Source organism: Rhinopithecus roxellana, chromosome 13 (assembly GCF_007565055.1).
Source record: "Rhinopithecus roxellana isolate Shanxi Qingling chromosome 13, ASM756505v1, whole genome shotgun sequence".
Taxonomy (NCBI): Eukaryota; Metazoa; Chordata; class Mammalia; order Primates; family Cercopithecidae; genus Rhinopithecus; species Rhinopithecus roxellana.
The window spans coordinates 29255776-29282684 of record NC_044561.1 but is presented as its reverse complement, the minus strand read 5'-3'; the positions used below and the strand labels follow the sequence as shown (position 1 = coordinate 29282684).

Genomic DNA, 26909 nt, shown 5'->3' with positions numbered 1-26909 from the left:
CTTTTTTTTTTTTTTTTTTTAATCGTCCAAAATCTCAGTCAAAAATTAAAATGTATACAAAATATTAGGGCAATATGGTCCCATTAAAAAAATTACAAAATTTTCAGAAAGCAACCATATAAAAATGAAGATGTATGATTAATACTCAATTAGTGAAACAGGAGCACAGACAACTATTACAAATCAGAAAATTAAGAATAACAACAAAAATATTAAAAACATCAAAAAAAAAAACTTGAGGTAATAAATACAAAAAGAATTGAAAAATTCTGACAGTAAGAAAAAAATGATATAATGAAGCTCAATAAGCAAACTAGGATATACACAGAGACATTTATAACAAACAAATACATAAACATAATTTCAAAAGTCACAGACAAGAAAAGAATCTTAGGAGATGGATGATAGAAATGATGTGTCATTTATAAGCATAGTCTTATCAGATAACTAGTGAATTTGTCAACAAAAATTTTGCAGGCCAGAATGGAACTGTGTGATATTGTCAAAGTTCTGGGAAACAAACAAATGAACAAACAAGAACAAAAACAAAAACTACAAAACTCCATGTGAAGTGAGAATAATACAATCAGCAAAACTGTCCTGCCAAATAAAAAAAGGACCTTCCAAAATAATCAAATTCTGAGAAAGTATATTGGCAATCTATATGCCCTACATATCAAAGCAGCTGAAATAAGTTCCGTCCACTAAAAATGACATGATCCAAAGAAAGGAACATATAATCAGATGAAAATATATAACATTCTGGGAAAGATATGCACATATTCAAAAATAGAATTTGTTAGCATTGCAATGGTGCAGAAACATTTTTATTCTCTAAAATTTGAAAGATAAAAGCATAGAAATTATTATAAACATCTGTTAATATAATTAGCAATATCAGTAACAAACAAGAGATGTAATGAAAAACTTTTGTATGCAGCTGAAGTTAAATTTTTACCAGATTATAATATATTGTTATATTCTTTAGAGGTTTTATGTAATCTCCAAGATACCACACACCAAAAAATCTGTATGTATAAACAAAAGAAAACAAGAAATAGGTGAAAGTATATTAATACAAAAATCAAAAAGACAGAAAGATGGAAAGAGAAAATGAGAGACACAGACACAAGAATAAGATAAAACAAAATGACATTAATAGGTCTTTCTCTTTCAGAAAGTTATATATGTATTTAACTTTCCAATCAAGGGACATGCTTTAAATAAAAGAATTTATTTTAAAAATGTAAAAATCAAGATCCAACTTGCTTTTCTACAAGAGTCAATTGAGATCTAATGATGAAAGAAAGATTAAAAGTGGCAAGATAGAAGTAAACATTTCATGTAAATATTAACCAGATGAGAGCAGAAGACATAAAAATAATATTAGATAAGCTACATCTTAGGTAAAAAACTGTCATATTTTATAAAATGTACTGAAGTTAAAACTCCAAAGACACACAGTAGGACATTAAGCAATAATGGATTCATTCACTATAAATCTATGTCAAATTTGTATATATGTGTATGTATGTGTGTTTGCAAGCGTATGTGTGTATGTGTGTGTGCATCTCACATTAGGATTCCAAATATATAAAGCAAATATTGACAGAATTGAAGAAACAGAGAACAATATAATTAGATAGAATATTTCAATACCCCACTTCTGTAATTAAAATAAAAGACAGAATATTAGTAAAGAAAGAGAGGACTTCAAGGCAGTATAAAACAATTATATCTAGCAGAGGTACAGAGAACACTTTCAAAACATCAGAATACCCTTCTCAATAGCTAATAAAACATTTTTCTTGATAGATCACCTGTTAGGCCAAAAAAAAGTCTTAACTAATTTTTTAAAACTAAACTTTTATAAATTACTTTCTATCATCAAAATGGAATGAGAGTATAAAATAATGATAGAAAAAAGTTGAAAAATTCACAAATATATAGAAATTAAACAACACACTATTTGACATGCTCTTGTTCAAAGGTTGAAGTGATTAATATTATGAATATGTCTATACTGCTCAATGTAATCTACAGATTTAATGCAATGCCCTTCAAACTTCTCATTGCATTTTTGAAGAAATAGAAGCAGTAACCTCAAAAGTATATGGAATTTCAAGAGGCAATAAAGTACTCAACAATCTTCAAAAAAGGAATAATGATGGAGGCATTACAGTTTCTGATTTTAAAACACATTGCAAAACTACAGAATTAAAACAAATTAGTATGAGTCTAAAGGTGAAAAAGTATACTAATAAAATAGAATGCAGCACATATACAAACTTTCACATATATGGTCATAATAGTCATTTGCAATTATTGCAACATTGTTACTAAAAGCCAATGGGTAAAAGCAATGCAAATTTCTGTCACAATGTCATTCAGTAGATATAATTTGAAATAAAAAAATACTGGAATATTACTCCATTCTCAAAAAGCAGAAAATATTCTAACAACTATAAAGATAAATCTTGATGACATTATGCAAAATGAAATGAGCCAGCCACAAAATGACAGAAACTGTATAAAATATACAAAGCAGTTACACCCTTAAAAACAGAGAACAGAATGGTGTTGGAAACATGCCAGGAAATGAGAAAAATCAAAGGTGTGTAATGTGTATTGAGATTTAGCTTTGCAAGATAAAAACATTCTAGCAATATGTTGCATAGCAATGCCAATATAATTAACATGACTAACTTCAATATTTGAAAATATTGTATTGTAAATTGTGTTGTGTTTTTGACAAGTAAAAGTGAACAATAATATCTAAAAGAGATTCAGAGTTAGGATAGTTTTTAAATTATCATCAACTCCAAAAGTGTTTATCCCACACAAAAATAATATAGATTCCCAAATAGATGTTGGAATTAGAAAAGCTTTTATGACTACTCACCTAGACAGAATTAAACAACCATTCATAACAAACCTATGCAACAAATATACATGTCATTAAAAAATACAGGGATAAATTTATCCAGACAAATAAACAGAGATAATTATATTGGCAACAGACATACAGCTGATTCATATTTGATTCTGCTCCACACTATATTAAATTGCACAAAGTTAAGTATTGTCATACAGAATTATATTATAAACTAAAAAAACTGAAACACAATTAACTGGTGTGAGGTGGCATACCCTAAAATATATAACACAAAAATTTAAAACATGGAATGTAAAACTTATTGGAGGTCATTAAGTAGATCAATATATTCATGAAAGGAATCTTAGAAGAATATAGGGAAAAAGTAATGTAGAGGTTACTTGAAGATAAAAAAGGCTGCAAACTTTTTTGATGTAATAACATTCTTAACCAATACTTGAGTTAAAATTGTTTTACTTCAAAAACAATATATAAATAGACTTTCCAAAATAAAAGGTGAGGGTACTCTTTATCACTAGCACAGTCCTACAAAAAAATGCTACATGGTGGCCAGGCACAGTGGCTCATGCCTGTAATCCTACATCTTTAGGAGGCCAAGGCAGTCAGACTAATTGAGAACAAGAGTTCAAGATTAGCCTGAGCAACATAGTGAGACTTTGCATATAAAAAAGGAGAAATGCTAAAATGAGTCCATTATGTTGAAAAATAAAATGATACTGGACAGCATCATAGAACTACATACAAATATAAAGCTCTATTAAATGTAAACATCTATTAAATATAAGGACATCTATGTCCTTATAAATATTATATAACGACACTTATAGAATCCTTTACTATTATAATGATGGTGCCTAGAACCCTGAAAGTTCATCTACATAATATAAAAAACAAAACATAAATCTGCATAAATCTGTTAATAGATATACAATATAAAATGATTTTTAGTATCAATAACAAACTGGAAATATAGAGGTATAGTTTTTCTATTCAATTAAAGTTGTTATGAGATAAAATATATTGTTTTAACTTTAAGATGTTTTATGCAGTCTCCATTTTTCAAGATGATTACAAAGATAATATTTATAGAAAGTATGCAAAACAAAAAATAAAACATCACTGCAAAATAAAAAATAAAGCAGTAAAACAGGAAATAAAAACATATCTTCAAAAAAACACATAAAACAGTAACACTGAAACTGGTAGTGCTAACTTTATTTCTTTAAGCATTCATTTTAAAAATAAATTAATTAAGGAACCCGAGGGGTGGAGCAAGATGGCCGAATAGGAACAGCTCCAGTCTCCAACTCCCAGCGCGAGCGACACAGAAGACCAGTGATTTCTGCATTTTCAACTGAGGTACTGGGGTCATCTCACTAGGGAGTGCCGGACAATCGGTGCTGGTCAGCTGCTGCAACCTGACCAGCTAGAGCTGAAGCAGGGCGAGGCATCGCCTCACCTGGAAGCGCAAGGGGGAAGGGGATCCGTTTTCCTAGCCAGGGGAACTGAGACACACAACACCTGGAAAATCGGGTAACTCCCACCCCAATACTGCGCTGTAAGCATACAGGCACACCAGAAGAGTGTATCCCACACCTGGCCGGGAGGGTCCCACGCCCACGAAGCCTCCCTCACTGCTAACACAGCAGTCTGCCCGAATCTATCCGCAAGGCAGCAGCGAGGCTGGGGGAGGGGCGCCCGCCATTGCTGAGGCTTAAGTAGGTAAACAAAGCCGCTGGGAAGCTTGAACTGGGTGGAGCTCACAGCAGCTCAAGGAAGCCTGCCTGTTTCTGTAGTCTCCACCTCTGGGGACAGCGCACAGCTGAAAGACCAACAGGGGAAATAGCGGGAGCCGGTGCAGACGCGAACGACTCTGTCTGACAGCTTTGGAGAGAGCCGTGGATCTCCCAACGCGGAGGTTGAGATCTGAGAACGGACAGACTGCCTGCTCAGGTGTGTCCCTGACCCCTGAGTAGCCTAGCTGGGAGAAATCCCCCACTAGGGGCAGTCTGACACCCCACACCTCACAGGGTGGAGTACACCCCTGAGAGGAACTTCCAAAGAAGAATCAGACAGGTACACTCGCTGTTCAGCAATATTCTATCTTCGGCAACCTCTGCTGCTGATACCCAGGCAAACAGGGTCTGGAGTGGACCTCAAGCAATCTCCAACAGACCAACAGACAGGTCCTTCTGACTGTCAGAAGGAAAACTATCAAACAGGAAGGACACCTATACCAAAACCCCATCAGTACGTCACCACCATCAAAGACCAGAGACAGATAAAACCACAAAGATGGGGAAGAAGCAGGGCAGAAAAGCTGGAAATTCAAAAAATAAGAGCGCATCTCCCCCTGCAAAGGAGCGCAGCCCATCGCCAGCAATGGATCAAAGCTGGTCAGAGAATGACTTGGACGAGAGGAGAGAAGAAGGCTTCAGTCCATCAAACTTATCAGAGCTAAAGGAGGAATTACGTACCCAGCGCAAAGAAACTAAAAATCTTGAAAAAAGAGTGGAAGAATTGACAGCTAGACTAATTAATGCAGAGAAGATCATAAACGAAATGACAGAGATGAAAACCGTGACATGAGAAATACGTGACAAATGCACAAGCTTCAGTAACCGACTCGATCAACTGGAAGAAAGAGTATCAGCGATTGAAGATCAAATGAATGAAATGAAGCGAGAAGAGAAACCAAAAGAAAAAAGAAGAAAAAGAAATGAGCAAAGCCTGCAAGAAGTATGGGATTACGTAAAAAGACCAAATCTACGTCTGATTGGGGTGCCTGAAAGTGAGGGGGAAAATGGAACCAAGTTGGAAAACACTCTTCAGGATATCATCCAGGAGAACTTCCCCAACCTAGTAGGGCAGGCCAACATTCAAATTCAGGAAATACAGAGAACGCCACAAAGATACTCCTCCAGAAGAGCAACTCCAAGACACATAATTGCCAGATTCACCAAAGTTGAAATGAAGGAAAAAATCTTAAGGGCAGCCAGAGAGAAAGGTCGGGTAACCCACAAAGGGAAGCCCATCAGACTAACAGCAGATCTCTCGGCAGAAACTCTACAAGCCAGAAGAGAGTGGGGGCCAATATTCAACGTTCTTAAAGAAAAGAATTTTAAACCCAGAATTTCATATCCAGCCAAATTAAGTTTCATAAGTGAAGGAGAAATAAAATCCTTTACAGATAAGCAAATGCTTAGAGATTTTGTCACCACCAGGCCTGCCTTACAAGAGACCCTGAAGGAAGCCCTAAACATGGAAAGGAACAACCGGTACCAGCCATCGCAAAAACATGCCAAAATGTAAAGACCATCGAGGCTAGGAAGAAACTGCATCAACTAACGAGCAAAATAACCAGTTAATATCATAATGGCAGGATCAAGTTCACACATAACAATATTAACCTTAAATGTTAATGGACTAAATGCTCCAATTAAAAGACACAGACTGGCAAACTGGATAAAGAGTCAAGACCCATCAGTCTGCTGTATTCAGGAGACCCATCTCACATGCAGAGACATACATAGGCTCAAAATAAAGGGATGGAGGAAGATCTACCAAGCAAATGGAGAACAAAAAAAAGCAGGGGTTGCAATCCTTGTCTCTGATAAAACAGACTTTAAACCATCAAAGATCAAAAGAGACAAAGAAGGCCATTACATAATGGTAAAGGGATCGATTCAACAGGAAGAGGTAACTCTCCTAAATATATATGCACCCAATACAGAAGCACCCAGATTCATAAAGCAAGTCCTTAGAGACTTACAAAGAGACTTAGACTCCCATACAATAATAGTGGGAGACTTCAACACTCCACTGTCAACATTAGACAGATCAACGAGACAGAAAGTTAACAAGGATATCCAGGAATTGAACTCATCTCTGCACCAAGCGGACCTAATAGACATCTATAGAACTCTCCACCCCAAATCAACAGAATATACATTCTTCTCAGCACCACATCACACTTATTCCAAAATTGACCACATAATTGGAAGTAAAGCACTCCTCAGCAAATGTAAAAGAACAGAAATTATAAGAAACTGTCTCTCAGACCACAGTGCAATCAAACTAGAACTCAGGACTAAGAAACTCAATCAAAACCGCTCAACTACATGGAAACTGAACAACCTGCTCCTGAATGACTACTGGGTACATAACGAAATGAAGGCAGAAATAAAGATGTTCTTTGAAACCAATGAGAACAAAGATACAACATACCAGAATCTCTGGGACACATTTAAAGCAGTGTGTAGAGGGAAATTTATAGCACTAAATGCCCACAAGAGAAAGCAGGAAAGATCTAAAGTTGACACTCTAACATCACAATTAAAAGAACTAGAGAGGCAAGAGCAAACACATTCAAAAGCTAGCAGAAGGCAAGAAATAACTAAGATCAGACCCGAACTGAAGGAGATAGAGACACAAAAAACCCTCCAAAAAATCAATGAATCCAGGAGTTGGTTTTTTGAAAAGATCAACAAAATTGACAGACCGCTAGCAAGGCTAATAAAGAAGAAAAGAGAGAGGAATCAAATAGATGCAATAAAAAATGATAAAGGGGATATCACCACTGACCCCACAGAAATACAAACTACCATCAGAGAATACTATAAACGCCTCTACGCAAATCAACTAGAAAATCTAGAAGAAATGGATAATTTCCTGGACACTTACACTCTCCCAAGGCTAAACCAGGAAGAAGTTGAATCCCTGAATAGACCAATAGCAGGCTCTGAAATTGAGGCAACAATTAATAGCCTACCCACCAAAAAAAGTCCAGGACCAGATGGATTCACAGCTGAATTCTACCAGAGGTACAAGGAGGAGCTGGTACCATTCCTTCTGAAACTATTCCAATCAATAGAAAAAGAGGGAATCCTCCCTAACTCATTTTATGAGGCCAACATCATCCTGATACCAAAGCCTGGCAGAGACACAACAAAAAAAGAGAATTTTAGACCAATATCCCTGATGAACATCGATGCAAAAATTCTCAATAAAATACTGGCAAACCGGATTCAGCAGCACATCAAAAAGCTTATCCACCATGATCAAGTGGGCTTCATCCCTGGGATGCAAGGCTGGTTCAACATTCGCAAATCAATAAACGTAATCCAGCATATAAACAGAACCAAAGACAAGAACCACATGATTGTCTCAATAGATGCAGAAAAGGCTTTTGACAAAATTCAACAGCCCTTCATGCTAAAAACGCTCAATAAATTCGGTATTGATGGAACGTACCTCAAAATAATAAGAGCTATTTATGACAAACCCACAGCTAATATCATACTGAATGGGAAAAAACTGGAAAAATTCCCTTTGAAAACTGGCACAAGACAGGGATGCCCTCTCTCACCACTCCTATTCAACATAGTGTTGGAAGTTCTGGCTAGGGCAATCAGGCAAGAGAAAGAAATCAAGGGTATCCAGTTAGGAAAAGAAGAAGTCAAATTGTCCCTGTTTGCAGATGACATGATTGTATATTTAGAAAACCCCATTGTCTCAGCCCAAAATCTCCTTAAGCTGATAAGCAACTTCAGCAAAGTCTCAGGATACAAAATTAATGTGCAAAAATCACAAGCATTCTTATACACCAGTAACAGACAAGCAGAGAGCCAAATCAGGAATGAACTTCCATTCACAATTGCTTCAAAGGGAATAAAATACCTAGGAATCCAGCTTACAAGGGATGTAAAGGACCTCTTCAAGGAGAACTACAAACCACTGCTCAGTGAAATCAAAGAGGACACAAACAAATGGAAGAACATACCATGCTCATGGATAGGAAGAATCAATATCATGAAAATGGCCATACTCCCCAAGGTTATTTATAGATTCAATGCCATCCCCATCAAGCTACCAATGAGTTTCTTCACAGAATTGGAAAAAACTGCTTTAAAGTTCATATGGAACCAAAAAAGAGCCCGCATTGCCAAGACAATCCTAAGTCAAAAGGACAAAGCTGGAGGCGTCACGCTACCTGACTTCAAACTATACTACAAGGCTACAGTAACCAAAACAGCATGGTACTGGTACCAAAACAGAGCTATAGACCAATGGAACAGAACAGAGTCCTCAGAAATAATACCACACATCTACAGCCATCTGATCTTTGACAAACCTGAGAGAAACAAGAAATGGGGAAAGGATTCCCTATTTAACAAATGGTGCTGGGAAAATTGGCTAGCCATAAGTAGAAAGCTGAAACTGGATCCTTTCCTTACCCCTTATACGAAGATTAATTCAAGATGGATTAGAGACTTAAATGTTAGACCTAATACCATAAAAACCCTAGAAGAAAATCTAGGTAGTACCATTCAGGACATAGGCATGGGCAAGGACTTCATGTCTAAAACACCAAAAGCAACGGCAGCAAAAGCAAAAATTGACAAATGGGATCTCATTAAACTAAAGAGCTTTTGCACAGCAAAAGAAACTACTATCAGAGTGAACAGGCAACCTACAGAATGGGAGAAAATTTTTGCAACCTACTCATCTGACAAAGGGCTAATATCCAGAATCTACAAAGAACTCAAACAAATATACAAGAAAAAAACAAACAACCCCATCAAAAAGTGGGGAAAGGATATGAACAGACATTTCTCAAAAGAAGATATTCATACAGCCAACAGACACATGAAAAAATGCTCATCATCACTCGCCATCAGAGAAATGCAAATCAAAACCACAATGAGATACCATCTCACACCAGTTAGAATGGCAATCATTAAGAAGTCAGGAAACAACAGGTGTTGGAGAGGATGTGGAGAAATAGGAACACTTTTACACTGTTGGTGGGATTGTAAACTAGTTCAACCATTATGGAAAACAGTATGGCAATTCCTCAAGGATCTAGAACTAGATGTACCATATGACCCAGCCATCCCACTACTGGGTATATACCCAAAGGATTATAAAGTATTCTACTACAAAGACACATGTACACGTATGTTTATTGCGGCACTATTCACAATAGCAAAGACTTGGAATCAACCCAAATGTCCATCTGTGACAGACTGGATTAAGAAAATGTGGCACATATACACCATGGAATACTATGCAGCCATAAAAAAGGATGAGTTTGCGTCCTTTGTAGGGACATGGATGCACCTGGAAACCATCATTCTTAGCAAACTATCGCAGGAAGAGAAAACCAAACACCGCATGTTCTCACTCATAGGTGGGAACTGAACAATGAGATCACTTGGACTCGGGAAGGGGAACATCACACACTGGGGCCTATCATGGGGAGCGGGGAGGGAGGAGGAGGGAGGGATTGCATTGGGGAGTTATACATGATATAAATGATGAATTGATGGGTGCTGACGAGTTGATGGGTGCAGCACACCAACATGGCATAAGTATACATATGTAACAAACCTGCACGTTATGCACATGTACCCTAGAACTTAAAATAAAATAAATAAAAAAAAAAAAAAAAGGCGAACCCCCCCCCAAAAAATAATAAATTAATTAAATTACTTAATAAAAAGAAATGTAATCCCAGGACTTTGGGAAGCCAAAATGGGCTGATCACATATTTCAGGAGTTTAAGACCAGCCTGGGCAGCATGACAAAACCCTGTCTCTACAAAATACATTAAAAAAGTAAAAAATAAAGAAAATAAAAAAACTATCTCAGTGTAATGGCACATACTTGTAACACAGCTACTTGAGAGGCTGAAATGAGATCATCAGAGTCTGGAAGGTTGAGGCTGCAGTTAGCGATGATCATGCCCCTGCAAAACAGACTGGTTGGCAGTGTGTGTGAAACCTTATCTCAAAAATAAATGAATAAATAAATAAGTAAATAAATAATTGTATATAAAGCAAAAGACATAAAATGCCTGAGTGGTTTATAAAAAAATACACACAATATGCTTCCTACAGGAGACTCATTTTAGCAGAGTCAAATAGGCTGAAAGTAAGAGTAGAAACAATATCTAGTCCATGCAAATAGTGACTACAATTCAGTGAGGTCATCATAATTATATTAGACAGAATGTGGTTTATATCAAGTACTAGTATGAGACAAATATTGGCATTATATAATGGTAAAATAGGTCAATTTACCAAGAATCTAAAACTAATATATTTATCTATCTATAGGTATGTGTATTTATAACATCAGCCTCCAAAATACATAAAGGAAAATTAACAACAGTGAAACTAGAAATATATAGCAACATAATAAGACCTCATTTTCAATAATAAATAGAAAATTCAGATGAAAGATCAATAAGAAAACATGAAACATGGACAACAATAGAGACAGTATTGATTATTTTGCATATAGAGGATTACCTGAGAGTGGAGAATTTATAAAGATAAAAGGTTTATTTGGCTTACATTTTGGCAGACTGTACAGAAAGTACGTGCCAGCATCTGCTTCCGGTGAGGGTTTCAGGAAGCTTACAATCATAATGGAAGCCAAAAAGTAACTGAACATATCACATGGTAAGAGACAGAGCAAATGTGGAGGTGAAGGAACCAGGTTCTTTTAATAAAGTCACTCTCATTTGAATTAATGGAGTGTAATGTTTTTGATTACCAAGAGGATGGCATCAAGCCATTCGTGAAATATTTGCCCCAATGACCAAAACACATCCCACCAGGTCTCACATCTAACATTGAGGATTACATAGAAGCATAAGGTTTGGAGAACATGCACATCAAAACCATATCATTGACCAAATGGGCTTAACAGACATGTACAAAACTTTCCAGTCAAAAGCAAGCAAATACACAATATTCTTATTTGCATCTGGTGTATTCTGTTAGGCCACATAATAAGTCGAGTCTTATTAAATTTAGGAATACTGTGTGGGTAGCACATGCCTGTAATCCCAACACTTTGCAAGACCAAGAAGAGAGGATCACTTGGGGCTGCAGATTTAAAACAAGCCTGGCAGCATAGTGAGACCCTGTTCATTAAAATAATCAAAAAGTTAGCCAGACATGGTAGTGCATGTCAGTACTCCCACCTACTCAGGAGGTTGTGGTGAAAGGATCAGTTGAGCACAGGAGGTTGAGGCTGCAGGGAGTCAAAATCATGCCAGTGTACTCCAGCCTAGGTGACAGAGTAAGATCATATCTCAAAATAACAATAACAACAACAAGTAAATTTAAGATCAAAATTATACAATTTGTGTCTTCTGACTGACACTGAATAAAACTACAAATTGAGAGCTGAAGTAAAACTGGCAAATCAAAAATACGTGAAAATAAAATACAATCCAACATTTCTTGCTGAAGCGTCAAAATATTTAACTTTTTAAAGATGTCAACACAACCTACAGTGGTGAACAAATTCAATGAAATCTGCATAAAAATCCCAATAGCAGTTTTTTACAGAAATATTGTTTAAAATTTTTAAATTTTATTATGAGCTTTTGCCATACATCCATTAAAAAAAAAAAAAACAAAGTCATTATACTTTCTGATTTTAAAATATATTAAAAGCTACAATAACAGAAGCAATGTGGTACTGACACAAAGACAAATAAACAGATGAGAATTCAGAAATAAACCCTTCTATATGTGATCAAATGCTCTTCCACAAAGTTGCCATGAACACACAATAGAGAAAGGATAAACTCTTCAAAATATAATGTTAAAAACTGGATATCTACACTGATACAATAAATTCAGATCGTTTCTTTAAGCCATCTACAAAAAAATATTTTAAATAATATAGTTAGACTTAAAAAGAAACTAAAAAATCTGTTAGAAAAAATATAGGGGAAAGACATGACATTGGTCTTGGCACCATTTTCTTAGATGTGACATTAAGTGCGTTGGCAATAAAGAGAAGAACAGAAAAATTTAACTACACTATACTTCAAAATTTCTGCATATCCCCCCCCCAAAAAAAAACATTTAATAGAGTGGCAATGCCTCCTGGAAATGAGTGAAAATATTTGCAAATCACATGTGATGAGTCAATATTCAGAATATATAAACAACTCTTAAAACTAAACCATAAAGTTGACTAACAATTTAAAAATGAACAAATTAAATTTTCATTAAGAAAGATACAAAAATGGTGAAAAGTATTTGAAATAACATGCAAAATTGAACAGCGGAAGCAGCGGGGGCCGGTGCAGACGCGAACGACTCTGTCTGACAGCTTTGGGGAGAGCCATGGATCTCCCAACGCGGAGGTTGAGATCTGAGAACGGACAGACTGCCTGCTCAGGTGGGTCCCTGACCCCTGAGTAGCCTAGCTGGGAGACATACCCCACTAGGGGCAGTCTGACACCCCACACCTCACAGGGTGGAGTACACCCCTGAGAGGAAACTTCCAAAGGAAGAATCAGACAGGTACACTCGCGGTTCAGCAATATTCTATCTTCAGCAACCTCTGCTGCTGATACCCAGGCAAACAGGGTCTGGAGTGGACCTCAAGCAATCTCCAACAGACCAACAGACAGTCCTTCTGACTGTCAGAAGGAAAACTATCAAACAGGAAGGACACCTGTACCAAAACCCCATCAGTACGTCACCATCATCAAAGACGAGAGACAGATAAAACCACAAAGATGGGGAAGAAGCAGGGCAGAAAAGCTGGAAATTCAAAAAATAAGAGCGCATCTCCCCCTGCAAAGCAGCGCAGCCCATCGCCAGCAACGGATCAAAGCTGGTCAGAGAATGACTTTGACGAGATGAGAGAAGAAGGCTTCAGTCCATCAAACTTCTCAGAGCTAAAGGAGGAATTACGTACCCAGTGCAAAGAAACTAAAAATCTTGAAAAAAGAGTGGAAGAATTGGCAGCTAGACTAATTAATGCAGAGAAGATCATAAACGAAATGACAGAGATGAAAACCATGACACGAGAAATACGTGACAAATGCACAAGCTTCAGTAACCGACTCGCTCAACTGGAAGAAAGAGTATCAGCGATTGAGGATCAAATGAATGAAATGAAGTGAGAAGAGAAACCAAAAGAAAAAAGAAGAAAAAGAAATGAGCAAAGCCTGCAAGAAGTATGGGATTATGTAAAAAGACCAAATCTACGTCTGATTGGGGTGCCTGAAAGTGAGGGGGAAAATGGAACCAAGTTGGAAAACGCTGTTCAGGATATCATCCAGGAGAACTTCCCCAACCTAGTAGGGCAGGCCAACATTCAAATTCAGGAAATACAGAGAACGCCACAAAGATACTCCTCCAGAAGAGCAACTCCAAGACACATAATTGCCAGATTCACCAAAGTTGAAATGAAGGAAAAAATCTTAAGGGCAGCCAGAGAGAAAGGTCGGGTTACCCACAAAGGGAAGCCCATCAGACTAACAGCAGATCTCTTGGCAGAAACTCTACAAGCCAGAAGAGAGTGGGGGCCAGTATTCAACGTTCTTAAAGAAAAGAATTTTAAACCCAGAATTTCGTATCCAGCCAAACTAAGTTTCATAAGTGAAGGAGAAATAAAATCCTTTACAGATAAGCAAATGCTTAGAGATTTTGTCACCACCAGGCCTGCTTTACAAGAGACCCTGAAGGAAGCCCTAAACATGGAAAGGAACAACCGGTACCAGCCATCGCAAAAACATGCCAAAATGTAAAGACCATCGAGGCTAGGAAGAAACTGCATCAACTAAGGAGCAAAATAACCAGTTAATATCATAATGGCAGGATCAAGTTCACACATAACAATATTAACCTTAAATGTTAATGGACTAAATGCTCCAATTGAAAGACACAGACTGGCAAACTGGATAAAGAGTCAAGACCCATCAGTCTGCTGTATTCAGGAGACCCATCTCACATGCAGAGACATACATAGGCTCAAAATAAAGGGATGGAGGAAGATCTACCAAGCAAATGGAGAACAAAAAAAAGCAGGTGTTGCAATCCTAGTCTCTGATAGAACACACTTTAAACCATCAAAGATCAAAAGAGACAAAGAAGGCCATTACATAATGGTAAAGGGATCAATTCAACAGGAAGAGCTACCTCTCCTAAATATATATGCACCCAATACAGGAGCACCCAGATTCATAAAGCAAGTCCTTAGAGACTTACAAAGAGGCTTAGACTCCCATACAATAATAATGGGAGACTTCAACACTCCACTGTCAACATTAGACAGATCAACGAGACAGAAAGTTAACAAGGATATCCAGGAATTGAACTCATCTCTGCACCAAGCGGACCTAATAGACATCTATAGAACTCTCCACCCCAAATCAAAAGAATATACATTCTTCTCAGCACCACATCACACTTATTCCAAAACTGACCACATAATTGGAAGTAAAGCACTCCTCAGCAAACGTAAAAGAACAGAAATGATAACAAACTGTCTCTCAGACCACAGTGCAATCAAACTAGAACTCAGGACTAAGAAACTCAATCAAAACCGCTCAACTACATGGAAACTGAACAACCTGCTCCTGAATGATTACTGGGTACATAACGAAATGAAAGCAGAAATAAAGATGTTCTTTGAAACCAATGAGAACAAAGATACAACATACCAGAATCTCTGGGACACATTTAAAGCAGTGTGTAGAGGGAAATTTATAGCACTAAATGCCCACAAGAGAAAGCAGGAAAGATCTAAAATTGACACTCTAACATCACAATTAAAAGAACTAGAGAGGCAAGAGCAAACACATTCAAAAGCTAGCAGAAGGCAAGAAATAACTAAGATCAGACCCGAACTGAAGGAGATAGAGACACAAAAAACCCTCCAAAAAATCAATGAATCCAGGAGTTGGTTTTTTGAAAAGATCAACAAAATTGACAGACCGCTAGCAAGACCAACAAAGAAGAAAAGAGAGAGGAATCAAATAGACGCAATAAAAAATGATAAAGGGGATATCACCACCGACCCCACAGAAATACAAACAACCATCAGAGAATACTATAAACGCCTCTATGCAAATAAACTAGAAAATCTAGAAGAAATGGATAATTTCCTGGACACTTACATTCTCTCAAGACTAAACCAGGAAGAAGTTGAATCCCTGAATAGACCAATAGCAGGCTCTGAAATTGAGGCAACAATTAATAGCCTACCTACCAAAGAAAGTCCAGGACCAGATGGATTCACAGCTGAATTCTACCAGAGGTACAAGGAGGAGCTGGTACCATTCCTTCTGAAACTATTCCAATCAATAGAAAAAGAGGGAATCCTCCCTAACTCTTTTTATGAGGCCAACATCATCCTGATACCAAAGCCTGGCAGAGACACAACAAAAAAAGAGAATTTTAGACCAATATCCCTGATGAACATCGATGCAAAAATTCTCAACAAAATACTGCAAACCGGATTCAGCAGCACATCAAAAAGCTTATCCACCATGATCAAGTGGGCTTCATCCCTGGGATGCAAGGCTGGTTCAACATTTGCAAATCAATAAATGTAATCCAGCATATAAACAGAACCAAAGACAAGAACCACATGATTATCTCAATAGATGCAGAAAAGGCTTTTGACAAAATTCAATAGCCTTTCATGCTAAGAACGCTCAATAAATTCGGTATTGATGGAACGTACCTCAAAATAATAAGAGCTATCTATGACAAACCCACAGCTAATATCATTCTGAATGGGCAAAAACTGGAAAAATTCCCTTTGAAAACTGGTACAAGACAGGGATGCCCTCTCTCACCACTCCTATTCAACATAGTCTTGGAAGTTCTGGCTAGGGCAATCAGGCAAGAGAAAGAAATCAAGGGTATCCAGTTAGGAAAAGAAGAAGTCAAATTGTCCCTGTTTGCAGATGACATGATTGTATATTTAGAAAACCCCATCGTCTCAGCCCCAAATCTCCTTAAGCTGATAAGCAACTTCAGCAAAGTCTCAGGACACAAAATTAATGTGCAAAAATCACAAGCATTCTTATACACCAGTAACAGACAAGCAGAGAGCCAAATCAGAAATGAACTTCCATTCACAATTGCTTCAAAGAGAATAAAATACCTAGAAATCCAGCTTACAAGGGATGTAAAGGACCTCTTCAAGGAGAACTACAAACCACTGCTCAGTGAAATCAAAGAGGACACAAACAAATGGAAGAACATACCATGCTCATGGATAGGAAGAATCAATATTGTGAAAATGGCCATACTGCCCAAGGTTATTTATAGATTCAATGCCATCCCCATCAAGCTACCAATGAGTTTCTTCACAGAATTGGAAAAAACTGCTTTAAAGTTCATGTGGAACCAAAAAAGAGCCCGCATTGCCAAGACAATCCTAAGTCAAAAGAACAAAGCTGGAGGCGTCACGCTACCTGACTTCAAGCTATACTACAAGGCTACAGTAACCAAAACAGCATGGTACTGGTACCAAAACAGAGATATAGACCAATGGAACAGAACAGAGTCCTCAGAAATAATACCACACATCTACAGCCATCTGATCTTTGACAAACCTGAGAGAAACAAGAAATGGGGAAAGGATTCCCTATTTAATAAATGGTGCGGTGAAAATTGGGTAGCCATAAGTAGAAAGCTGAAACTGGATCCTTTCCTTACCTCTTATACGAAGATTAATTCAAGATGGATTAGAGACTTAAATGTTAGACCTAATATCATAAAAACCCTAGAAGAAAATCCTGGTAGTACCATTCAGGATATAGGCATGGGCAAGGACTTCATGTCTAAAACACAAAAAGCAATGGCAGCAAAAGCCAAAATTGACAAATGGGATCTAATTAAACTACAGAGCTTCTGCACAGCAAAGGAAACTACCATCAGAGTGAACAGGCAACCTACAGAATGGGAGAAAATTTTTGCAACCTACTCATCTGACAAAGGGCTAATATCCAGAATCTACAAAGAACTCAAACAAATATACAAGAAAAAAACAAACAACCCCATCAAAAAGTGGGGAAAGGATATGAACAGACATTTCTCAAAAGAAGACATTCATACAGCCAACAGACACATGAAAAAATGCTCATCATCACTCGCCATCAGAGAAATGCAAATCAAAACCACAATGAGATACCATCTCACACCAGTTAGAATGGCAATCATTAAGAAGTCAGGAAACAACAGGTGTTGGAGAGGATGTGGAGAAATAGGAACACTTTTACACTGTTGGTGGGATTGTAAACTAGTTCAACCATTATGGAAAACAGTATGGCAATTCCTCAAGGATCTAGAACTAGATGTACCATATGACCCAGCCATCCCACTACTGGGTATATACCCAAAGGATTATAAATTATTCTACTACAAAGACACATGCACACGTATGTTTATTGCGGCACTATTCACAATAGCAAAGACTTGGAATCAACCCAAATGTCCATCAGTGACAGACTGGATTAAGAAAATGTGGCACATATACAGCATGGAATACTATGCAGCCATAAAAAAGGATGAGTTTGCGTCCTTTGTAGGGACATGGATGCACCTGGAAACCATCATTCTTAGCAAACTATCGCAGGAAGAGAAAACCAAACACCACATGTTCTCACTCATAGGTGGGAACTGAACAATGAGATCACTTGGACTCGGGAAGGGGAACATCACACACTGGGGCCTATCATGGGGAGGGGGGAGGAGGGAGGGATTGCATTGGGGAGTTATACATGATATAAATGATGAATTGATGGGTGCTAACGAGTTGATGGGTGCAGCACACCAACATGGCATAAGTATACATATGTAACAAACCTGCACGTTATGCACATGTACCCTAGCAATTAAAGTATAATAATTAAAAAAAAAAACATGCAAAATTACTGATTTGTAGAGAAATGCATAAAAATCACAATGAAAACAAAAATCACCTTATACCAATTAAAATGACCACTAAAAAGTTTTTAAAAACACCACATTTGTTGGTAATGCAATGAAAATGAAACCCACATTAATTATTGGTGAAAGTAAGGATGCAGCTATTATTTTAAAATGTTATCAATGTTCCTCAAATAATTAAAAATAAAATTATCATCAACTACAGCAATCCAATTTGTGAATCTACATCTAAAATATGCAACAAAGGACCTAAAAAACATATTTGAACATCCATGTTTATTGTACCAGTATGCAAAAAAGCCAAAAGGCTGAAGCCACCCAGATGTCCCTTGATTTATAAACACAAAAATGTATATACAATAGAATATTATTCAGCCTTAAAAAGAAAATCTTGTCACATTTTAGGTAAACTTTGAGAATATCATGTCACCTGAAATAAGCTAGTAACAAAATAATGGATACTATATGATTCCACTTTATGAAGTATCTTATGTATTCACATTCATAAAAACAGAAAAAGAAAGGGTGTTTGTCAAGGGCTGGAGGAGAGAGGGTAAAATGGGTAGCTGTTACTTAATGAATATTGAGTTTTAGTTCCACAAGATGTAAAATTTCTAGAAGTCTTTTGCATAAGAAGTTGAATATACTTAACATGCATTAAATGTACAACTTTTTTTTTTTTTTTTTTTTTTGAGACAGGGTCTCCCACTCTGTCACCCAAGCTGGAGTACAGTAGCACAATTATGGCTCACTGCAGCCTCAAACTCCCAGGCTCAAGTTATGCTGCCTGATCAATCTCCCAATTAGCTGAAACTACAGGCGCACACCACCATGCCTAGCTATTTATAAAAATTTTTGTAGAGAGGGCAGTCCTCCTTTGTTGCCCAGGCTGGTCTCACACTTTTGCACTCTAGCAATTCTCCTGTCTTGGCATCCCCAAATACTGGGATTACAGAGGTGAACCCTCATCTTGTCTGTCCCTGAAATGTACACTTAAATAGATTTAAGATTGCAAATTTTATAGCATGTGTTTTTGAAAGGAGTTAGCTTGCCTTAGGTAGATAGCAAGGGAAGGGTCCCCGGAGAGCCCCTGGGCCATGGGTCACTGCTTCATCCCCACATAACATAAAAAGCAGCCTGGGAAAAAAATTGAGGCTGCAGGCACGGATAAGGGAACTAGCACAGGGAGTTGTGCCTAGAGACATGCCCACAGCTGCACAGATAGAAAAACCTCCAGCCCATTTGGATAAAAACTTGCACAAAACCTCCAACTCACTCAGAAAAGGGAACAAAGCCTGGCATAGAAATGCCTTTGTCCTTTGTATACTAGCAGGTTCCCAGAAAAATTTCTTTTTTTATTTTTTTGGTGGGCATGGGCATGGTGGACTCCAGTAGGTTCAGGTGGGTGCTGTACTTTTCTTTATTAGGACTGTAAGTCCGGCTTCTATGAATTACTTCAGCCGCCGATTGGTCCTCGGCTAAGATCTGGGCCAAGCTTTCACTTCAGCTTCTGATAGGTCCTAAGTCAGGCTAAGCAGCATCTATGAATCATCATTTCAGTTCCTGATTGTTCCTGGGCCAACGTCCCAGGCCAAGCTGAGTCACACATTCACCAAGAAAGCCTGCAGACTAAGCACATTCCTTCCCCTTTCCGGTTCATAAAAACCCCAGAACAGGCCCCATATCAGGACCCCCTCTCTGCTGGCAGAGAGCTTTCTTATTTCACTTATTAAACTTTTGGTTTAACTTCCCCTTTATGTCTGTGCTTCTTAATTTTCTTGGAGGTAAGACAAAGAACTCCAGGCATTGTCTCAGACAATGAAAGACTGTTGCATTATTGCGACAATGAGTATTTTTTAAAACAAAAACTGAAAAAATACAGAATTATAAATCTTTCCAAAAATTACCATCAAATCACAAAAATGTTTTACAGAAAGAAAATATATATTCATTATTAAACACATGGTGAAAACAAGACTATTTCCATGACTTCCAAGACTATTTCCATTCACTTAGGCAATATAAAAACAACCATTGAAAATCAGCTAAAAAAGAATATATACAAAATAAGCCATAACCAAAATTGGGATTATATTTGGAGATAAATACACACACACACACACACACACACACACAAAATCTGATTGTGATAGGCCTGTGACTGATTTATCTCTTAATTAAAGACCACATGAACTTCAAGTGTACAAACAAAATGGTAAATTGTCTAAATTGATAATACATAAGTAAAACCAAAAAACAAATCAATGTTAAAAAACATATATTGAAAAAGCACACTAATATGGAACTGTGAAACAACAAGGAGAATATTTACTCATAAAAATCTGATATGCAACATTGATGTACCATTTAAAAAGAAGTTATCTAGGAAACTACAATATTTGACTGTAACTGTGTACTCATGGAAGGCAGGTATTGTGAATCATTGGCATGCACTGTATGGCAATAAACTTTCAGATGTAATGCAGTATAATCATAAATAGAAGATTCTAATGGAAAACTTTTAATAAATAAGCATTTAGAAGAAACTAGAGTTAATGGAAAACTTTTAATAGATAAGCATTTAGAAGAAACTAGAGTTAATTTTTATGTTTTAAATAAATGCTATTTTACACAAGATCAAATTGCTGTAATCCAATTTTAGAAGCAAAGAATAGTCTTACATTGCTAAGAAAAAATTTATTGTAATCTCAGCACTTTGGGAGACTGAGGTGGGCAGATCTTTTGAGGTCAGGAGTTTGAGAGTAGCCTGGCCAACATAGTAAAACCCTGTCTCTACTAAAAATACAAAAATTAGCCAGATGTGGTAGTGCACAACTATAGTTCCAGCTACTAGGGAGGCTAAGGCAGGAGAATCACTTGAACCTGGGATGCAGAGGTTACAGTAAGCTGAGATCATGCCACTGCACTCCAGTCTAGGTGACAGAGTGAGACTCCAACTCAAACAAACAAACAAACACACACACACAAAAAAGTGTATTTTGCAGAATATGGCAAGAGCCTCTGATATATAAAATAAATATTTGGAAATAAATTATGCTATTATTTAGATACAGACTGAAGAAGTGGGTGCAAATCCTGTAATTTCTTTTTGCCTTCAGAAAACTTAGATTTGCAAGTAATTATTTTAGTAAACATGAAGTACCTACTAATTATCTAATTTACTTCAGGCATAACATGCAAATTCTGGCATATTGTCCTAAATGTCTGAATCTAAAATTACAGACAAATTTGAAATGGAAAATAGAAAGTAAAAATGTATAGAGGGAGCAACATCAGTAAGATGGAAAAATAAAAGGTGCCCTATTTTCTTCTCTCCCCACAGCAAGAAAATTTGTCAGCCATCACTGATAAAAATGTCTTCATGAGAGAACCAGGCATCATGGCTCACATCTGTAATGACAGTTACATGGAACATTAAGTTTGAAGAATTGCTTCAGGCCACTGTTTCAAGACCATCCTGAGTTATGCAGCAAGACCTCATCTCAAAAGTAAGTGCCTTTAAGATAGCTTTGAGATCCAGGGAGGGACTTGTGAAACTGCAAAAGCCTAAAATTAGAGTGCTCTTTTCCCAAAGCAGGCCCTCACTCAGGTGGCAAACTACAAAACCTCTGTTTTTGGCTACATACCAGAAAATGGCCCACCCAACTTGGTCCCCCTGAGAATTCTGAACTTACTCTGTAAACATTCCAAACTTCTCCCAGCTACAGTCTGGGAGAAGTCCTGTCCTTCCAGAGGCCTTAAGAAAGATACTCATTTATATCCATGCAGGGTGACCTGCAGATATTGACCTTTATTGTGATCTCTGAAGCAGTTTAAGGACTCAGTTCCAGCTTCCTGAACCACAGTTCATGGCCACTTCTGCCTACATAGAAACCCATACAGTGACCTGGGGAAATCCTCTCTGGTACTCAGTAAAAGCCATACTCATCCATATCCTGATATAAGTCCCATCATATGCACACCTGACTGCAAAAACCTGCCCTAATGTTTGCCCTACAGAAATTTAGTTTGTTCAAATATGTAATGGAAATTACAACTACCCAAGCCTCTTGTAACAAGCCAACTAAAAGTGGACCCTAGGGCAGACGCAGCAGCTTTGTGACTAAGCTACAACTCTTCTCCACTACAAACCCAGAGGGCATCTCATCACCCTGGAGCCCAACAAAACAAGATCTCTACTTTCTGAAACCAGTTTATAAAAACTTGAAAGAGGTGTTTTGCATATTCACAGACACCAATGCAAAACTAGGTTGTGCCCATTGTCAATGCTTTTATTTTAATGTCACACTGGAAGTATGTGGCAGAATTAGCAAAAATAAATAAATAAATAAATAATTTAAAAAGCAATTAAAATTGAAGACAAATAAGTGTAAAAAGTCATTGGTTGTAGATCATATGATCTTCTATGTATTAAAAAAAAAGTACATTAAATCCTGTCTAAACTAACGAATATACTCAGTAAATTAGCAAAATATAAAATTAACATACAAGTATAAGTTATGGTTTTATACATGTAAAAAAGCACCATCTGATATAATAAAGAAAACAATTCTATTTACAATAGCATTAAAATAATAAACTTCTGAGAATAAATTTAACCAAATTGATAAAAAATCTTTACAATGAAAGGTGTATCAATGAAAGAAATTAGAGAAGACACAAATAAATTATAAAACAGTTCACATCTATGAATTAAAGGAGTAATGTAGAAGTGACATATTATCCAAAGTGATCTATAGATTCAATAAACTCCCTATTGAAATTCCAGTGGTATTTTTCTCACAGTAATAAAATATACAATCTTAAAATTTACATGAAACCTCAATAAACTTTGAGTAGCCAAAGCAATCTTGAGGAAAAAGAGCAAAGCAGAAGGACATCATACTTTATAATTTCAAACTATATTTTAAGACTACAGTAATAAAAACAGGATGGACTGTGCAAGAAAAAATGAACAAAAAAACAGTGGAACAGAAACCACTACACTCACACATTTCAGACATAATGCAAAAGAAAAGAACTTAAAACATAGTTTAACATAAAGTTTTTTAAAATTATGCAGATACTTGTGTGGAGTATAAAAAAATGACAAAGCAATCGATTGTGCACTCTCATATTCCATGAAGAGGACTGTGGCTCTTACTGTAAACTTAAAGAGCACTGAAGGGAAACTAGAATCCTTGGAGAATTTAAAAGTCTAAGACAGGCCAGGTGCAGTGGCTCACGCCTGTAATCCCAGCACTTTGGAAGGCCAAGGCGAGCAGATCACCTGAGGTTGGGAGTTTTAGACCAGCCTGACCAACATGGAGAAACTCTATCTCTACTAAAAATTCAAAATTAGCCAGGCATGGTGGTGCATGCCTGTAATTTCAGCTACTCAGGAGGCTGAGGCAGGAGAATTGCTTGAACCCAGGAGGCAGAGGTTGTGGTGAGCCAAGATTGTGCCATTGCACTGCAGCCTGGGCAACAAGAGTGAAACTTCATTTAAAAAAAAAAAAGAAAAATAAACAAACAAACAAAAATGTCTAAGACAGAAGATGGGTATGTGAGAATGAAAGAAAAAGAACTCAGGCTTCTCAGAAACTATCTCTTTTGGAACACAGCTTCCCAAATCACTGGCTTTCTCCTTGACCTTTGAACCTCTCATCTTTTGTATTCTCTTACCTCCCTGGGGGTTTGGCTATCACTCCATGTCTTTTCATATTCCAAGGCTCTTTTCCTTGCTCCAGACAGGTGATCAGGTCCGGCTGAGAGACAGCAATACCTGTTTTATTAAAAATAAATAACATGAATCTTGCTTAAATTCTCCAATCACCAACTTAATAATGTGCTCAATAAAGAGGATATAATAAATATTCTAGTAAATTAATCCCCAAACACTAACTTATAACAGAATTTCTAAATATTTAGAAAATATTTTAAATTTGTAGGTTCCTTATTTCACTACCTGGTACCATTGAGTCAAAAATTGGTGGTGATGATTAGATTTAAATGTGTTGGCAACAATGTTTTATGCCACTAAGTTTCTGGAATTACCACTAATCTAGAGTAAAAGATACAGATCAGCTCAGGAATGTAGAAAGTTCAGGTCTAGATGAACCATCTTGAAGAAATTCTTTTTCACGTGGACAAATCCCTAATATATTTTTTTGAAAACAGGGATATGAAACACATTTATGCAAAACATAAATTATCAGAAAAAAACATTCTAAAAAAAGAGAAATAAAACATTTAGAGTATATTAGGAATTATGTATTGAAGTTATTCTCACCCAGGAAGACCAGGTTTCTGTAGTTCTCTAACATTACACTCCTATATAAATTCTGCTGTACAGGGTCCAGGCATTGCCACACATTCAGAGAGAATTCTATGGCCATATCCATAAATGTCAACAGTTCCTGAAAAACACACACACACAAACAAACACATTTACCAAGTGGCCATGTGCAAAATTTTAAATTTGACTCAAGGTGAAATGATGGAGTAAAAAGAACTGATTCTGACTTACAGGAATGACTGAAATTATCCAATAAAATAATTTTCAACACAGAAATATTCTGTAATGTATTCTCTGACTCTTAGAAGAGTGTGACATAAGATCCACAACATCAGTGTATATATGAACTTTCCTGGATGATAAAATATAAAATTAAGGGGATAAACACAAACATGTACATTTTTGAGTGTTATATTTACATTATTCAGGATGAGTTATGTGTATTTTTTTTTTGGGCGGAAAAGACATGTTGAGTTAGAAGGTACCTCTCAAACTTTAGTGTGTATAATAAACTGAAGATCTAGTTAATGCAGATTATTTTTTCAGATGATCTGAAATAAACTCTGGGTTTCTGCATTTCTAACAAGCTCAGCAATAAAGCCAATGTTTTTAGCCCGAGAAGACTATTTTGTTAAACATCCAGTAAGTGAAAAAGCCAGCTTTTCCCAGTTTTTCTTGCCTGTAAGCAAAGATGAAAACTTTAATTTCCCAAACACAGATATATGCAAAGAAAACCTAAGAAAGAGCAGCTGCCAGACTAAATGTATTAAATGTATGTATAAAGATATTTAACAATGAAGAGAAAAATAACTCTATCATGAAAAACTCTGTCACAGAGCTCACTACCCAAGTCGATAACATTAACTGCACTAGGACAAATTTTTATGATGTGATGATGAACACAGAAGGACACAGCATCATTGCTTAAATATTGCCCCCCAAAAAGTATAGTCTGAATTTAATCATAAAAAAATCAGTTTTATGCAAAGTTAAATACACAGATATTTCCAATGTTCTGTAATTTCTTTCTTTTTTTTTTTTTTTTGAGATGGAGTCTCACTCTGTCACCCAGGCTGGAGTGCAGTGGTGTGATCTTGGCTCATGCAAGCTCTGCCTCCTGGGTTCAAGTGATTCTCCTGCCTCAACCTCCTGAGTAGCTGGGATCAGAGGCATGTGCCACCACACCTGGCTAATTTTTGTATTTTTAGGAGAGATGGGGTGTCAACATGTTGGTCAGGCTGGTCTAGAACTCCTGATCTTGTGATCAGCCCGCCTTGGCCTCCCAAAGTGCTGGGGTTACAGGCATGAAACACTGTGCCCAGCCTCTGTAATTTTTAATAGTGATTTTAGGTAGTCTTTTTTTAGCACCCTATGAGCAGATATCTCCCAAAAGTTTTTTTCAGAGCTTTCTGGGCAATAAATGCCACCCTGTTTTAAAAAGCATTTTCTTAATCCTGTTCTGCATACAGCTAATAGACAACACAGATTGAACCTCATTACATATTCTCCATCTTTATTAAGAAATAATAACTCTTTTCCTCAATAGAAAACTCAAGTATCCATACCTTCCCATATTCAACAACCAAAAAGGAAATATTTTTAATAATGCAAACTATAAATTCATGGTGAGAATTCTTCAGGGCATAGAAGAAGTCATAATTTAGAAAATACAGAGAAGGCTCTGACATGCAGGAAAGAACATTTTTTCAGAGACCCTTGACTGTTTAGTTACATTCATTATAGAGAAAAAACACAAGTAGAGAAGTAAAGGTTTGCAAGTAGCAAATGCATAGTGTTCCAGGAGGTACCGTGCACAAAACTCTTGATCTGAGACATGTTTAGCTTAAAGAAAAAAAAAAAAAAGTCAGTTTTTTCCTCCTTCTCTGGGATTCCTCAGATGAGATTCTCTGGATAAATTACACCTGCATCTTAAGAATATTCCTTTAAAGGCATCAGCAACATCTGTTTACCTACTGCCATTATACCCACA

The 26909-nt window shown here is 36.8% G+C and overlaps 1 protein-coding gene across 1 annotated transcript in view; it reads right to left on the bottom strand.

Moving 5' to 3' along the window:
* The window catches only part of LOC104669575 (zinc finger protein 100-like), a 60793-nt gene extending 34186 nt beyond the window's left edge, over nucleotides 1-26607 (bottom strand). The window contains 3 exon segments of the mRNA XM_030915309.1: nucleotides 24314-24406; nucleotides 24914-25040; nucleotides 26485-26607. Of these exon segments, the coding sequence (XP_030771169.1) occupies nucleotides 24314-24406; nucleotides 24914-25040; nucleotides 26485-26607 (343 nt within the window).
* Between the last annotated feature and the right edge of the window lie 302 nt (nucleotides 26608-26909).